The sequence below is a fragment of the Saccopteryx bilineata genome, chromosome 12 (assembly GCF_036850765.1).
Source record: "Saccopteryx bilineata isolate mSacBil1 chromosome 12, mSacBil1_pri_phased_curated, whole genome shotgun sequence".
NCBI lineage: Eukaryota > Metazoa > Chordata > Mammalia > Chiroptera > Emballonuridae > Saccopteryx > Saccopteryx bilineata.
In genome coordinates this window covers 34,352,391-34,369,430 of record NC_089501.1, presented here as the reverse complement: position 1 = coordinate 34,369,430, position 17,040 = coordinate 34,352,391, and the positions used below count along the sequence as shown (strand labels likewise).

Below are 17,040 nucleotides of genomic sequence, written 5' to 3'. Positions count from 1 at the left end.
AAGAGGCAACGCAGAGCTGGAGATGTTGGGAAAAACTATAAGGAAGATGATGATTGAGCTGGATTTGTAAAGGATGAATAGGAGTTTGTATCCAGCAGAGTCAGAAAAGAAGGTAATTTTCAAGGAAGAGTATGGGCAAAGCAAATATGTGTGAGGAGAGGCTAACATCACTGGAGAATTGTGAGTAGATCCGTGTGGTTTGCTTATAAAGTGCTAGAAAAGCAGAAAGAGAGAAGGTAGAATGGACCAGACGAAATTCTGTAGGTAACAGCCAGTAAAGATTTCCGAGATTTTTTTCAGGTATCCTCAGTGTGTAAAATCCTACACCAGGCACTGTGCACAGGGAAATATAGAACAGTAGAAGACACGGCCCTTTTCCTCAAAGGGGGTCGTGATCACCGTAGTACCAAGCAAGGAGTTAAGACAGCAGAAAAGTTAAGGGCTAGGGTCAAGGCCACCTGTGCCTCTTCTCCTACAGATTCTTTGCAGATACGAAGGATGTGAAATGTGAGAGCTCAGCAGCACCAAGCACAGAGCAGGCATGCAGCAGATGTCAGCTGATTTGATGCCTGTATGTCTCCTTTGGCCAATGACATGAGGGTCATTCATGGGCACGAGCTGTAGCAAGCACAGCAGAGTACGTACAGGGCATCCCCAGATGATTCTCTGGATGTCTGACAGCTGATCTTTCATATTGATGTTCTGCTTCATCTAGAAAACAAAGTGATTTTAGGCAAAATAAAACTATAAAACTTGTATGCATAAAAATAGATTTATAAGATTTCATGGCACTTGAAACAGGGCTTGGTATTTTGATAAATCATAATAAGAATCTAATTCATGTTCCCAATGTTTTAAAAGAAAGTGGCAAATGACAGGGCTGTGGTTTTTTAAAAAGCATCTTCTGGGCATAGTGTTTCATCAGTTTACCTTCCGCCTGGACACCCATGCAGAAGAATGTACATCACCAAGGTGATTTCAGATGCTTAAAGGCACTCCGTGAACTGATTCACTCAGGCAGGAAATCTAAGAAATTCTTTTAGAAACAAAGGATTTTTTTTTCTTTTAGTCCTCTAGAAAAATCAATCAAAATACCCCATTCTTCAAACTTTTATATTAATAAAGGTTTTATTGTACTTGTAGAGTCATCTGAAAACATTGTGTCTCATGTTGTTTGACTTAAAACAGATGCCTTCAGTGCTCCAAGGCTCTGAACACAATGATTTCACATTAAAAGGATGAAAGAATTTGAAGAACAGCCCAGGAGGATCAAGTATTTCACGATCTTGGAGTACCAGAGGAGCACTGTAACATTTTTAAAGGACACAGAGTCTTGCTAGCAACCAACCTGATCTATATAACCTTTGTATTTTTTTATTTGATCAATTGCAGTGGTCAGGTCCCTACGGTCAACGTGTTCTGCAGGAACATGAAGCCTCAGAGCATAGAGGAGATGAACATATTCCTCGAATCTTCGGGATGGGTACAGGAGCAGCTCCGGCAGGCTGTGAGAGGCATGGAGAAGGGCACGGTCTCTTTTCGAAGGTCACAGGATGCCCTGCCCTCGGGGTGCCTGGGCTGCGCTCCCCCCCAGAACTGACCTCAGCATGTTGGTCACAGTGGTCTTATCGTGCCTCTTCAGGAACGCTCGGAACGCTGGCATCATGTCTCTGCACTAAAGGGAAGCGTGATATGGTCAACATTCTGCTCTACACAGCGGTCGCAAAGCATTCCATCCCACCAGGCAGCCCAGGTCCACGAAGCACTCAAGCAAGAGGGCAGCATCGACATCTTGTCAAAGCATTATTAGTGCTTATTAGTCAACTAAGCATAGTGATACTTTTGTACCCCAGACCTAACCCTGTTCACTGAACTTGATCTTTCAGGACAGATGAAGGAAAACAGCTTTGCGCCCAGGGAGGCCTGGATTAGACTCAGAATGTTAATCTCATTCTACCCAATTCTTTGTGACCCTGTTTAGTGACTTAACTCCCTGGAGCCTCAGTTTTCTCATGGATATCATACCCAACTCTTGAGGTGAAGGAAAAATAAATCCATTCATGAAATGCCTGTCACAGAGTAAAAGTTATTTCCGTATGTAAAAAGACTATTAATGGTGTTCACCTGTCGACCACAATTACCCTGTTAATCATGGGTAGCATTGTAAAGGTGTTCCATAGTGTTTAACATTGATTTTAAAAGCATTCATCACCATTAAAGTACCCAGAAGTACCTATTTTTCTCAGTGAGTACAGGCCTAAAAGAAGACAATAATATTAATTTTCAGAAATCAAATACATTGATTTCAATAATATTAATAGCTAGCAATTATTGAGTCCTTATATGTACACCCTTTGCTAGTGAAATAGATATCGTTATCATCCATAACTATGAAACTTTGGGTACCAATTTGTTTCTGATAATGAGTGACACTTGAATTCTTGTCTTCATGGTCAAGACATAATCTCATGGTCCAGCAGTGTTAAGCCCTGTGGGTGGGGTGAGAAGCGTGCTCTGAAGGGAGATGTCCGAGGTCGGGAATCGGCAGAGACCTCAGTGCAGACACAGCAGAAGTGGATGTGGCAGATGTGGAACCCCGAGTGGCAAGGTAGCCTCTCCTGCTGCACTTTTGATACAAATTGAGGTTGGGAAGAAAGAGGAATCTGCTGGCCACCAGAAGAGATCCCAGCAAGAACAGGAAGTGATGCAGAGGAAAGCGGATGTTCCTGCTCCGATGACGGAACACACGTCACAATGCACCCTCTAAGGCAGTGGCCCCCAACCCCCGGGCCGCGGACCAGTACCGGTCCATGGGCCATTTGGTACTGGTCCACAGAGAAAGAATAAATAACTTACACTATTTCCGTTTTATTTATATTTAAGTCTGAACGATGTTTTATTTTTTAAAAATGACCAGATTCCCTCTGTTACATCTGTCTAAGACTAACTCCTGACGCTTGTCTCGGTCACGTAATACATTTATCCGTCCCACCCTAAAGGCCGGTCCGTGAAAATATTTTCTGACATTAAACTGGTCCGTGGCCCAAAAAAGGTTGGGGACCACTGCTCTAAGGAATGTAAGACAGAAATGCTGCATTCATACATGATAGCACAAATTGAGTACCCTTATTCCAAGAAACATGGATTACGAATTCCTTTACTTTGTAAGAGGTGACTTTGTCAAGGTCACACGCGTCTGTAGTGGCAGGGGGAGTCAGAGCTCACAGTCTATCTAACTGTTACATGTTTCCCTGAAACGGAGCCACAGGGTGTCTGCAGAGGATGGAAATCTGACAATTCGTATGAGGATTAATTCAGTCTGACAAACAGTTTCTGGGTCCTCCTGTGTCACGCACTGTGCTAGCCCCTAATGATAAAAAAATTAAATGTCAGAGCCCTGGCCGGTTGGCTCAGCGGTAGAGCGTTGGCCTGGCATGCGGGGGACCCGGGTTCGATTCCCGGCCAGGGCACATAGGAGAGGCACCCATCTGCTTCTCCACCCCTCCCCCTCTCCTTCCTCTCTGTCTCTTTCTTCCCCTCCCGCAGCCAAGGCTCCATTGGAGCAAAGACGGCCCGGGCGCTGGGGATGGCTCCTTGGCCTCTGCCCCAGGCGCTAGAGTGGCTCTGGTCTCGGTAGAATGAGGCCCCAGAGGGGCAGAGCATCGCCCCTGGTGGGTGTGCCGGGTGGATCCTGGTCGGGCGCATGCTGGAATCTGTCTGACTGTCTCTCCCCGTTTCCAGCTTCAGAAAAATACAAAAAAAAAAAAAAAAAAAAATTAAATGTCAGAGCCCCCGTCCTCAGAGCTCACAGTAAACCGGAGGAGTAGATCTAGAAGCTAAGAATAGGAAAGAAGTCTTTCCTCTTAATCCTAGGCCCTGGATCACACACAGAACTTCCTTTGAAGCTCAGGTTTCATAAATGCCTGGATAGTAACTCAATCATTTACCTTCTCAATAGTTTTCAGAACAACAGGGTAATTGTTGAAGAAATTGGTATAAGTGTTCAGCTGGCTTCCAAATTTCATGAATATTTCTCCCACACAGTGAGCTGGGCCCCACTCCCGTAGTCGGTCTCTCAGGGTATCGAGAAGCTGCCTGCAATATGAGAAAGGCGTGACCGTGAAATACGGGCCGGCGGTAACCTGTACAGTGTACACTCACCGACAGTGCTTGTCACTAGTGCGGCCTCTCTCAGCCTGGTCCCCTATGGCTGGCCTTTTGTCAAATACTGCTGTCCTGATAGAGAGCAGTACAGACTTGACAGGATAGGAGGAGCTGGGGAATGAGGAAGTAGGTGGGCAGTGGTGGAATCCCACCTCTCCACCTCAATTTCTTAAGTCAGAACCCCAGGCTGGCTGCCACAGGCTGCCTCCCCCAGGCTGGCCTCCATAGGCTGCCTCTGGCCCATTCCCACAGGGCCAGCCGGGCAGGCTGGGAAGGTTTCTTACAGTTTTCAGAGCAGAGTGCTCAACTCACATTACGTGGCCATAACCTTCCCCTGGCCACTTTCTCTGTGGATCTGTTATCTCCTGTACAGCAATCACAGGCCCTGGAAACTAGAAGAGGCCCAGTTCAACCCCTATATTTTGTAGGAGTTGGGGCCTACTGAGGATAAGACACTTGTTCCCGGTCATCTACAGCAATGGGTATCAACCTGTTTACACTTAGGGACTGGTGAAAATAGGAGAATTATTTCAGGGACCGCTAAGAAATCACCCTGAGCATAAGCAAATTTGACTAAGATCATTGGGTCTGTAATCTTCGTACAACATCAGGGTGGTCAGCTCTTTCTCAGACCAGCATGAAATTTCTGGTGCACTGGAGGTTGTAAAACACTGATCTAGAATGCTATTGGAAGAGAAGCACAAGCTTAGTTTGTCTTACTTTACCCCCAGAGCAAATGACCACTTTCCTCTGGGTCCTGTTACATACTCAAAATATCTACTGTTATTAAGCTGACCTTGGATTCTCTAAGCAAAGTATCCTAGTGACTTAGTCCCATTAAATCCTTAGGTTCCTTTGCCATTGCTCAACTAAACATACTGTCTTGTCTTTTGCACGACAATATATTGAATACAGAATCCCCTGGCCCTGAACTCCACTCCTAGTACAGAGCTTTGAAGTGAGGGAGGGACAAGCCCCTGAGAGTCAGCACTACTGGCAGCCCTGTGGCAAGAATTCTCCCTCTTCTGTGCGGTGCTCAGGGTCCCCGAGAGAGGCAGAGACCGCCTGAGCTCTGTGCAGGTACCAGTGGGCTCCTCCCACCGTGTAATGAGTATTTCAGAAGATAGGTACTCAGGAATTACCTGTTGAGATTTAAAATCTGCAGAATATCAGAGAAAATGACCTGGATATTCGCAGCACTCAGAATTGCTCTGTTGGATGACAAGGCTGCTCTCAGCGGTGCCATGTAAACGTCTCGCACAATTTCCAGCGTCTGCACATATTTTCTCTCGCTCCGTAAGAGCTCCCCGACTACTCTAGTTCGCCTCGCGGCCATGTCCGTCCGGAGCTTCCTCTCCTGCAGAAAAGCATGCAGAACTCAGGGCAGATGATTCTTCCAGGCTCCCAGCCTCATAAAGCCCAGAAGTGGAAGGAGACAGAAAAATGGAAGTACTGAGCAGTGGGGCAGCCACTCTGAGATCTCTGAGATGCCCCTTGCTCGTCTGTGACATGCAGGGTTGGAGGGAATCTTGATAGGGGACTATGGTGGACCCCACCGACCATTGCTTGTCCCCAGGATGGCCAAAGAGCCCCTCACATCAGGCCAGTGTGACACCCTGGTAGAGACGGGACTTGAATCTGGGGCCCTGAGAGGGCAGATTGAGAATTTACTTTTATCCATCTGCCCGTGGAATATGTGCGCAGTGTCGTGTGCCGGCTGCTGGCTTGTGCAAGGATGAGAAGGCAGAGCCCTGCCTTCACCGCGAGCCGAGAGCCGGCGGGCTGCCCGCTCCTGTTTGTCCTCCTGTCTTCTTCTCAGTAGTGTCTTATTGATTATCCCGCAGGCAGAAGAACAGAAATGAGCTAGCCCTCATTATCAAGTAATTTGCTTCCCACGGGCATGTTATGAAATAACAGAAACTCATGCTCATCTTTCACTATTGAGGAAAAAGTGCCTAACTGGGGAACTGGGAACCCATCCCTCCTGAGTAGCTAAGTTGCCAAACGGCCTGTTTTCTATATTTCAAAGTCCGGTTTTATTTTGTAAAGCAGAGGGAGAAATCATACACTGGTGTGAAGAGACCCCATACCCCGTTGCTATGTGTGTTATTTATACAGCATGGAAATTAGTTTTCCTTCCTGGGAATAGGTAATTTTTTTCTTTTTATCTGTGCTATGCAAAAGTGGTCAAATGAGCACCTTTATAATAGAAAACAATTATAATATTTAAATTTCTAAAACCGATTCTGCTTGTATTTGAGCCTAAGACTATGAATACTCTTCGAACACAATGTTCTCTCTTCCCTGCAGCCCTCAGTGTGCCCCGTAGTAAAGGACAGCAGGAAGCTTAGCGCCTTGGGACTGTACCCAAAACAAGTCAACTGGAAGTTTACACACTAAAGTTAAAATGGAAAAGTAACTTAAAACGAAAATTAGAAAACTCTGGAATATTATAAAAAATACTGTTCTTAGTTAATTTTATTTTTCAAAGACATGGTCTGTGTATAATGCCTACTTAAGATATATCTAATGAGGTAAAAACCCATCTGCCTCCCACTTGAAGGTTGGCTTTCAGCCCATATTATATATATTTTTATGTGTATTTACATCTTTTTTTTATTAATTGAAGCTATCCCACATTATAATGATTTTGACTAAAGGTTTCAGTTGTCAAAGTTTTCGTTGTCTTAAATCTGCTGCCGGCATTATTACCGAGGGTCAGGAGCGATCCTGCCATGCTCGCCGACACCCACTCCTGAGAGGTCAGCCGCCGGCACGGCCTGCGGTCAGTGTACTAGCCGGGTGTTGTCGGCCCGGACAGCCTGGGGGCTGAGGTCAGGACCACAGCATCCATACATCTTCTAACTTTAGTTCCTCGTCTACAACAATGTGGGTACTAATATCTACATTAACAGGATCCCCATAACGAAATATGGTAATGAACACGGGCATGTGTTGAAGAAACGCAAAGGAGCCCGCTGTTGTTGGGCGGGTGGGGCCCAAGCCTCGGCTCACGCTGCGGCCTCTTCCGAGTGCTACCCATCAGAGACGGAGCCCTGAGTGTTTTGTTGATTCCACTCGGCGTTTGAAATCAGATCATGAGTGAGCGGCTCGGTTAGAAACCGTGAACCTTTATGGGTATGTGCCATTTCTATAAATGCCGTCCCGGCTCATGTCAGAAAAGCATGGAGTAGCCGAGATGGCTCTTGTTCCCAAGATGTGACACCTCCATCCTCGGCCTCAGCTTCTCTCTAGACGGGGATACACCCGAAACAGAAAGCCACGGCTGGATTCCCCCAGTTACATCTGGGGGTCTCCCCCACCTCAACTTTTTTCTCGAAACTGTCAAGAAATACAGAACTAACCAGGATAAAGGCTGGAGTGGTTGGGTTATTTCTGGGAGGGGCGTGAGGAAGAATCAGGAGAAAAACAATGGAAAAGCCTTACTATGGAATCACTGGCTTACCAGCTGAACCAGCACCTCAAACTCTGGATCATTTTTGCTGAGACTTGATTTCGTGTCTTGAGGATTGTCTTCTGGAAGCTTTCTTTCCTGAGGATTCAAGGCAGAGTTGATGATTCGCGGGCGCCGGGTGTCTGCGCGCGCAGTGGGCGCTGTGCCCGGGAGGCCCTGCGCGGTGCTGCCTGCAGCCCTGGCTCCGGAGCTCTGAGACAGCGACTGGGCCCTGGGCAGAACTGATGGCTCTCTCACATCTTATGTTAAAAATAAAAACAAAAACAAACACAAACACAAACCGGCCCCTGGCCGGTTGGCTCAGCGGTAGAGCGTCGACCTGGTGTGTGGGGGGACCCGGGTTCGATTCCCAGCTGGGCACATAGGAGAAGCGCCAATTTGCTTCTCCACCCCCCCTCCTTCCTTTCTGTCTCTCTCTTTCCCTCCCGCAGCCAAGGCTCCATTGGAGCAAAGATGGCCCGGGCGCTGGGGATGGCTCCTTGGCCTCTGCCCCAGGCGCTAGAGTGGCTCTGGTCTCGGCAGAGCGACGCCCGGGAGGGACAGAGCATCGCCGGCGTGCCGGGTGGATCCCGGTCGGGCGCATGCGGGAGTCTGTCTGACTGTCTCTCCCCGTTTCCAGCTTCAGAAAAATACAAAAAAATAAGAAAAAATAAAAAATAAAAATAAACAAACCCTTGAGATTCCTTTGAACTTGAATTATTTGGGAAACTAAATTCAGGATGGCTCCCCTTTCCCCTGGGAGCCAGGGGAGAGACACTGCTCTCCCTGGCCTTGTCATGGGCTTAGGGAACCCCACGCGGTCCTGGTCACAGGCCTCTGTCCCCCTCTGCTCTGTCTCTGGTCAGTCCAGGGCAAGCAGCTTATCTTACTTTTATGATGGCAATAACACCTCTTTTTTTTTTCTTTCTTTCTTTCTTTCTTTCTTTCTTTCTTTCTTTCTTTCTTTCTTTTTTTTTACCAATTCACTTAACCTTTCTATTAACCTTTCTAGACCTGTCTTTCCACATTTAAGTACGACTTATTCTTTCTTCACTTTACCTGTGAATCGTTCTTGTGGCTTCCACATAAACTAGCAGCATCCCTGGGTCCACTGTAGCAATGGAACGATGGTCCCATGCTTGTGCGGAGAGCTAAGGAGGACTAATGGTCATTACTGCTGCTCTGCGTTGTCAAAGATAAAACTACCCATGGTAAGATCTTGAAATCCAGGGGGGAGGCTTTGTGTGAGGGCCCTGGTCCTAACTGCAGCCAGACCGCTTCTCCCTGGCCTGCGGAGTCCTCACCTCAGCTCGAGTGCTTCCCGTCCTTCCTTGTGTCTTCCCCATCTGTGGCTGTCCCACGTCAACCTGGCATGTGTCTATATGTATGCTGGGGGGGGGGGGGATCTTTCAATTTTGACAAAGTAATATAAAATTTCTCTGAGTGGAACACTCTCTTCTTCCAAAATAAATAATAGTGCTGATTATTGATAGAGGGAAATGACAACGTCAGCCAGTGAACGGTGATACAGATAGTTGTGCAGATCGAACTGATCACAGGCGCAAAGTGAAGATTAAGTTCAAATTGTCAGGGCCAGGATTAAGAGAACCCAAGCAGAACAGAATCACACTGTGGATCTCATCGATAAGGGAGGCACCCTTATCCGGGATAGCACCCCATTGTAAGGGCGAGTGTGAGTGCTCATGCATTAAAATTCAGGCGTGGGCATGGACCCCCAGACTATCCTGGTTGTTTTAGAAGATGCTTGCTCACATGGGGCTTTGTATCACCTCTGGCTTTAGCAGAAGCTGTTGTTATTATATATAAAATTTTCTTTGTGCCCTGGCCGGTTGGCTCAGCGGTAGAGCGTCGGCCTAGCGTGCGGAGGACCCGGGTTCGATTCCCGGCCAGGGCACACAGGAGAAGCGCCCATTTGCTTCTCCACCCCTCCGCCGCGCTTTCCTCTCTGTCTCTCTCTTCCCCTCCCGCAGCCAAGGCTCCATTGGAGCAAAAATGGCCCGGGCGCTGGGGATGGCTCTGTGGCCTCTGCCTCAGGCGCTAGAGTGGCTCTGGTCGCAACATGGCGACGCCCAGGATGGGCAGAACATCGCCCCCCGGTGGGCAGAGCGTCGCCCCCTGGTGGGCGTGCCGGGTGGATCCCGGTCGGGCGCATGCGGGAGTCTGTCAGACTGTCTCTCCCTGTTTCCAGCTTCAGAAAAATGCAAAAAAAATGCAAAAAAAAAAAAAAAAAAAAAATTTCTTTGTGGACAGGAAATTGATATGGCATGGTAATTTTGAGACTTGTTTGGAGGTTCTAGCAGGGGAGCGCAGCTACTCGTATACCCTTGACCGAAGAATGGTCCTCTCCTCTAGCGGGGAAGGTCGTCCTCCTCGACCGAGCGCGCAGCTTCGGGAGGGACGCACATGGAGCGATGAGGGAGGAAGGGGACACCTGCCTAGCCAGCCAGATCAGCCGAATCAACCCTGGCGATCAATGGGGTGACAGATGTCGCAGCCAGATCGCCCTCACATCCGGCATGGTAATTTTGTTTGAGCCAAAAAACAAAACAAAACAAAACAAAAAAACAAGTTCTCTTTTTATATTATGCATCTAATCATTAGGATTTTTAGAGATTATTTTCAGATTAAGATGCCATCCCTTATTTTGTTTTTAGGGATGAATTCAGGGGAAGTAACAGAAGCAACACACTTCGCACATTTGTAAGAAAACAATGACTTGGGGTTGGTGGGCTCTCTCCGTGACACATAAGGGAGACAATCAGATCACGTGATAGGAGTTTTCCTCCGGGACACAGCACAGGCAGGCGCTGCCTTTTCCAGAGACATCCCAGTTTGCTCGCGCCTGTCCTGGAAAACACGTGGCTTCCCAGATTAAGGGCCAGAAATTGTTGTGAAAATGACAGGTGTTGCTCAGGAACGGTTATGATTCTGGCTGTGACCCATTGCCGTGGGTTCCAGAGTATCAGGGAAATCAATAGTGCAACAAGTGTTTTACCTGCCCAAGGAACTCACAGACCTATTCCTACTGACGGTCTCCACGGGGAGTTTGTGCTGCGGCTGGTATCTCAAGCCCGTGAGCGGGCAACACAGGGAGTAATTTTTCTATGGGCATAAAATGGCTCTAAGACGACATTTTTATAGAAGTCAGCTCTCTGAATGACAATGCAATTTTCAGTATTTCCTGAATCCTGATTATTTCACTTAACCAAGAATGTATGAATTTTGAATACAGTCAGTACTGGCTGAATTAATTCTTTTGTTGCCCAAAGAACTAGCTTCAAACCCAGTCTTTTTTCCTTTATGGATCTGAATCTCAATTAAGAAAAGAAGAAACATTCTTAGTTTCACAAAAAATAAAATAAAAATAAAAAATTAAAAAAGGTATCCTGGGCTGCAAATGAAAAAAGAAACTCTCTTTAGGTTATATTGGGATTTAACTGATAAGGAGACACAATGCAATCCAACTTTTCCTCTATCACCCGAAGAGTGTTATTCCAGTCAATGTGGTTCAGCTTAGGCTTGTAAGCAGCCTAAATGTTTTTTGTTTGTTTGTTTTTTCTTTTTTTTAATTTTTTTATTTTTTTATTTTATTTATTCATTTTTAGAGAGGAGAGAGAGATAGAGAGAGAGGGGAGAGAGAGACACAGAGAGAGAGAAGGGGGGAGGAGCTGGAAGCATCAACTCCCATATGTGCCTTGACCAGGCAAGCCCAGGGTTTCGAACCAGCGACCTCAGCATTTCCAGGTCGATGCTTTATCCACTGCGCCACCACAGGTCAGGCAGGCAGCCTAAATGTTACTCATGATACTACAAACACCTTTTTAAAAATAATAATCCAAGATTATTAAGTTCTTAGAAGAAATGACCAGTTGGAAGCTCCCCAGGTAAAAATATCATTATTGTCTATGAATTTTCTAAGCACATGTGTCTAACTCTACGGTGAAGCAATGGCAGAAACACACAGCAGTAACTTTACCTCCGTGATGAAATTGGATATTGCCTTTGGGTCAGGTTTTGTCAGAGAATTTCCTTCGACGTCTTTGCTCTTTTCACTACATTTCTTCAACAGGAAATATGACAAAAATTCCAGAGGTTTCTCCTGAAAAATCCAAACACCCAACCCCAAAACATTTATATTTAAAGCATTCATCAGAAATATAGGTCAACGAAAGTGCAATAGAAAAGAGAACATATTTTTAAATAGAGTTTTCAGCTTTCTACCTAATTAATTTATAAGTCCAGAAAACAAAGTAATGATTATTCAATTAGAGTCAGTAAATGGGACTTTGTAGCTAATCACATATTCTGGTTACCAGGTACATTCTTGGTTCTCAACTTGTGGTCGCAAATCAGTTAGGTTGCCAGGGTTTTATGGGAGGGCCTCAGATCTTTGGAACCAAAGTGGCCCACACTGGCCTCCTGGCCAGATGAGGGAGGGACAGATGGGTTCTTGTCTTTAAGGAGAAAGAAGGCTTGAGAGAGGAGCTACAGCATCTGAATTACTGGGAAAAACACTCTAATTTGGTTCCCTCTCTGGCTGTGATTTGGAGCACCACCGAAATTATATCGTACAAGGTTATTTTTAAATAATGAGGTGGCAGTCTGTACACGGAACCTACACCAAGCATAGTCAGTAAATCTCTGGTATTTTGGGAGACAGTGCAGAATTTTCAAAGCTTCAGGGTCATCTTTGTGATGATCTCTGATTATTTTATCGGCAAAGCTCACCAGCGCCTTCAGCACAGGGCTGCCCCAGGGTTGGCCTGAGCACCAGGAGCTGAGACTTCAGAGAAGGCAAATCATGGCCAATTGCAACTTCTGCACCAGACACTACTCCCTGGAGATAGCTGGGGGTTACCCAGGAAGCCGGGGCAAACCAAAGCCAACACACGATAGATGAGGAGAACGTGTGCAAAGACAAAGTTAAATCTACCCACAAAATCAAATTACTGCAGTGGAAGAGAAGGATTTGAGAATCGCTCCTTGGAAAACTGAAAAGCTTAAATAGCATCTGGTATGTTAACATCACTTCTGTTCCCATCCGATTCTCCCCTTCCCCAGACCAACAGCGCCTTACTTCACTTTCCTGTAGCCTTGTGGTCCATGGTCCTGGGGCAGGGGTGGCCTGTCCACTGCCCCGCCTCACTGTGTCCTGACACGCGGGCTGACTTCTGGGACAGTCGTCAGGATTTGTTTCTGATAAAAACGCTTCATCAGACTGTCCCCAAGCTTGTCCCCAACCAAATGGTGGGTTTGCTTCTTTCTGTTCTGTTGTGTTCTCCTCCACTCCCCGCATCTAGGCTTTCTGCCCTTCCTCTTTTTATAACGGCTTCATACTTTCTCAATTTTTCTGTCATACTATTGTTTTAACTGTTGAATAATGTTTATGTAAAACAGAAAGACACTTAACTGTTTTTTAAAGAAGTCACTTCTAACTGAAATTAACCACAAGACAGAACACAGTGCACAATGAAGTCGACTTTTTAATAACGTGGATGTCCCCATTTATCTATTCTGTGTACCTAATAGATCTTGGGCCCAGAACCCCCTAGTGGGTGTTTGTACAAACTAATATAATTTTTTTTTTCTGAGGAACTGTGCCCCTGGAGGGAATAAAATGGTTAAGAAAAATAATAAATACAAATTAAAATTTTAAGAGCTGCAGCTTTTTGTTGTGTGCTTTAATACTTACAGAATTTCCTTTTGAAAGCTCAGTCAATCCATCTGCCAGAGCTTGTGCAAGCTCTTGGTTATTCAGAATGTTAGACATACTCATGGTGTCAAACATAAACTGTCCTGTAAGTATAAGGTCATATGCCCCGTAATTAGTTTATGTAAGAGATATGATCAAGAAGAAACAGCTCAGCAAAGCTGATGCTGACTAAAATCTATTTTGGACAATAAGGAGATGAGAAAATGAACCTTATATGTTTAAGAATTGTAGATTCACGATCCCACCAAAGATTTCTCTACACTTTATCTTTGTGCGCAAATACATAAATATGTTACACCCACAGAAAATAGCATACTAACATACATACCCAGACATCTTTTACGTTTAGAAATCATTTTGGACAACATGCATTTATATGAAAGAACTGTCTTCTAAGTGTGTCCATAAAGTCATAGTGCACTTTTGACCAGTCACAGGAAAGCAACAAAAGACGACAGAAATGTGAAATCTGCACCAAATAAAAGGAAAACTCTCCCAGTTTCATACCTATTCAGTGCAGTTTGATGTGGGCTCATGCACAGATTTCTTAGGGCTCCTTAGGTAGCTATCCCGTATAGCCTCTACAGACTCGTCACTGACTGATGGCCTACCAGAACGGGGTTTCTCCACCAAACTGCCGGTTTCCTTCAACTGCTTATCCCACTGAGTAATGTTATTCCTATGTGGTGGCGCTTTGTTATAAACACGCCGATATTCATGTTGCGCTTTGGTCATGGATTCGAATTTAGCGAGCCACAGAACACACTGAACTTTCCTCTGTACCGTCCACATCTCGACTGGCATGGCCGTGGGCTGCTCTGCTGTATACACGGTGTTACGTCATCATCTGCACATGCGCACATGCTGCCACATCATCCTACAGAATCTGGGAGGGTTTTTCTTTTATTTGGTGCAGATTTCAGATTTCTATCGTCTTTTGTTGCTTTCCTGTGACTAGTCAAAAGTGTACCATGACTTTACGGACACACTGTACTTACTGCTTACATATATCATCAAAAAACTTCTCTTTAAAGAACCAATCTTTCCACTTTTCTGTCTAGTTTATATCAATATCTAGGAAACACAGGAAAAATAGTTTCTTCCCCTTTATAACTATTTTAAAATATTGGTTGAACAGCTACTAAATGTGGTAGTTAAAAGCCAAGAAGCCAGTAAGCCATATTCTGACATAAAAATACCTGCACGCGTACTTTTGTTTAGTTAAAGCTCTTGTGTGGACAGTGACTGTATAAATAAATGATTTCAGCCTTTTGCATCTTATAGCACATATAAACTAATTACAAAAATTCTGCAACACACCAAAAACGACATTTTTTTGCTGATCTGACAGAAAAATAAGTATAATTTTGATTCATCCACACCAGATAACTGTTGTTGTGTTAGTTCTTGCCATTTTTTTATTTAACAATCTAAGGGGAAAGAGGTCAGTGCCCCTGACTGAAGAGTCAGTACTGCGTGTTTTAAAAAGTCTTGCAGCTCACCTGACTGCTGCAGCACACTGGTTGAAAATCGCGGATATAAAAGATGTTAAATAAGGAGAAGGTCTTGGGAAGGGAGGAAAGGAAATAAGGCATAGATGTAAAGATGTATAGACGTAAGTATTTTAAAGGATGGGCCCTGGCCGGTTGGCTCAGTGGTAGAGCGTCGGCCTGGCATGCGGGGGACCCGGGTTCGATTCCCGGCCAGGGCACACAGGAGAAGCGCCCATCTGCTTCTCCACACCCCCCCCCCTCCTTCCTCTCTGTCTCTCTCTTCCCCTCCCGCAGCCAAGGCTCTATTGGAGGAAAGATGGCCTGGGCGCTGGGGATGGCTCCTTGGCCGCTGCCCCAGGCGCTAGAGTGGCTCTGGTCGCGGCAGAGCGACACCCCAGAGGGGCAGAGCATCGCCCCCTGGTGGGCAGAGCTTCACCCCTGGTGGGCATGCTGGGTGAATCCCGGTCGGGCGCATGCGGGAGTCTGTCTGACTGTCTCTCCCCGTTTCCAGCTTCAGAAAAATACAAAAAGAAAATAATAATAATAAAATAAAAAAATAAAAGATGGATTGGCTTGGGTTAAGATCCCGTTGACACAGAACATTGTTTCCAAAAGCTTCTATTGTGATAATTTGATCATGGATATGGAGCAGAAATGAGAAAATAAATTCGATCATGTCCAACAGGTTCAGCAGAGGACCTGGGAATCCATCACCCAATTACACACTTTAGGTGACAAATAACTAGAACACATTTGCAGAACAATGTAAGTAATGGAGGCTGTGGTTTAAGAGGTGCTTAGCTTTGAGAGCAAATTGGGAAAAAGACAGAGTCTCTGGCCGAGCAGACACTGAGCAACTTTTGTCCAGGTAAATAAGTGACAGACACAGGGTTATAAGATGGTCGAGTCTGAAAGCAGGAACTAGCATCAGCATTTTGGAGATGAATATATTAATTCATCCCTATACTTAATCCTTAGTCTTAGTGGCTACTCATCATATTTGAAAGGAGATGAACAAAGCGAAGGGAACGGAGCGGCACTGAAGATGTCAGGAGTCCACTGTTCCCTGCGCCATCCCTGACCTTGTGCTCTCTCTGGATATGAAACAAACTCCGTAAGTAGTCTGCAACAGAGGTGGCGAGCGTCCTTACCTACCATCCTGCCACTGATGACCTTCTGCAGCTCCTTGAAGAGAGGGCTGAACTGTTTCCTTACAGATTTCAAGGTGTCTTCCAGGGAGTCGGTGAGGCGGGACCACGCCTGCAGCTTGGACTCGTTGAAGTAGACGGACGGGGGCGCCCTTTCCTGCTGCTGTCCCAGCCAGTCGCTAAGAACTGACATTATTTCCCCTTTTAATTATTGCAGACATAAGCTCCGGTGAAATAATTCTACTACTTTTATAGTACAAAAAATAAAAAACTTAGTTTGTATTTATTATCCTTTCTCATTAGAAGCCTAAGCTAAATACCCAGAGTCTTGCTTTCAAAGATAAAATAAGAAACTCAAAAAGAATATAGTGAATAATATCAAATGTCCATCTGCTCTTTGATAGATAAGGTTGATATGTTATATCTGAAATAAAAGTATAGCTGCTAGATTTGCGCATCGGAAAGCAGAGTAGGCATCTAAGTGAGAATATATTGTTTTATGTTTCTATCCTCAAAATGAAAATACAGGGAAACCCCACTCTGCCTGCCTTCCCCATCACGTCATCCAAAGTCATCCCTGTCATTTCTGATATGACATCACGCTGCTCTCTCTCCACTAATGTCTCACCATAACTCCAGTGGGTGCTTACGCAGTTTCTCTCCTCGAAAGTCAACTCCTGAAGAATGCAGTGCCATGTGAAATTTGATTTTCTGTCCTGAGTGGATAGATAGACTCTCCTCTACCCCCGCTTATTGCTAACCATGCGAAAATATAACTGTTCTTTATAACTTTATATCTTTATACCTGTTCTCCTTGTGGGGGAGAAGGAGTACAAACAAGAGGCAGAAGAGACCTTGTTCCCCAAACAGCAGAGTCCGTGCCCTGCTCTGCTCTGCTCTGCTGGGCGATGCCTCTCCCCACAGGGCCAGCTAGGTTATCATTTGGAGATGTTGCTGTATAAGCTAAACTTCACAAGTAACTTCTGTTACAAAACTGCATTAAGGCAATGTGCTTTTTGTTATATCATTTCCCATACTGGTTCCCCA

General features: G+C 45.5%; 1 protein-coding gene across 4 annotated transcripts in view; it reads right to left on the bottom strand.

Annotated features, from left to right (window-relative positions):
- ECT2L (epithelial cell transforming 2 like) overlaps positions 1–17,040 on the bottom strand; it is a 79,622-nt gene that overhangs the window by 11,905 nt on the left and 50,677 nt on the right. For 2 of the 4 annotated variants that reach the window (XM_066248029.1, XM_066248032.1), the window contains 9 exons: positions 15,997–16,194; positions 13,332–13,435; positions 11,616–11,738; positions 7,631–7,717; positions 5,307–5,521; positions 3,948–4,095; positions 1,602–1,675; positions 1,349–1,505; positions 646–711 (listed from right to left, as the gene is read on the bottom strand). In XM_066248029.1, the coding sequence (XP_066104126.1) occupies positions 646–711; positions 1,349–1,505; positions 1,602–1,675; positions 3,948–4,095; positions 5,307–5,521; positions 7,631–7,717; positions 11,616–11,738; positions 13,332–13,435; positions 15,997–16,194 (1,172 nt within the window). The remainder of the gene's footprint in view (positions 1–645; positions 712–1,348; positions 1,506–1,601; positions 1,676–3,947; positions 4,096–5,306; positions 5,522–7,630; positions 7,718–11,615; positions 11,739–13,331; positions 13,436–15,996; positions 16,195–17,040) is intronic. The other 2 variants (XM_066248030.1, XM_066248031.1) reach the window with 1 other exon arrangement.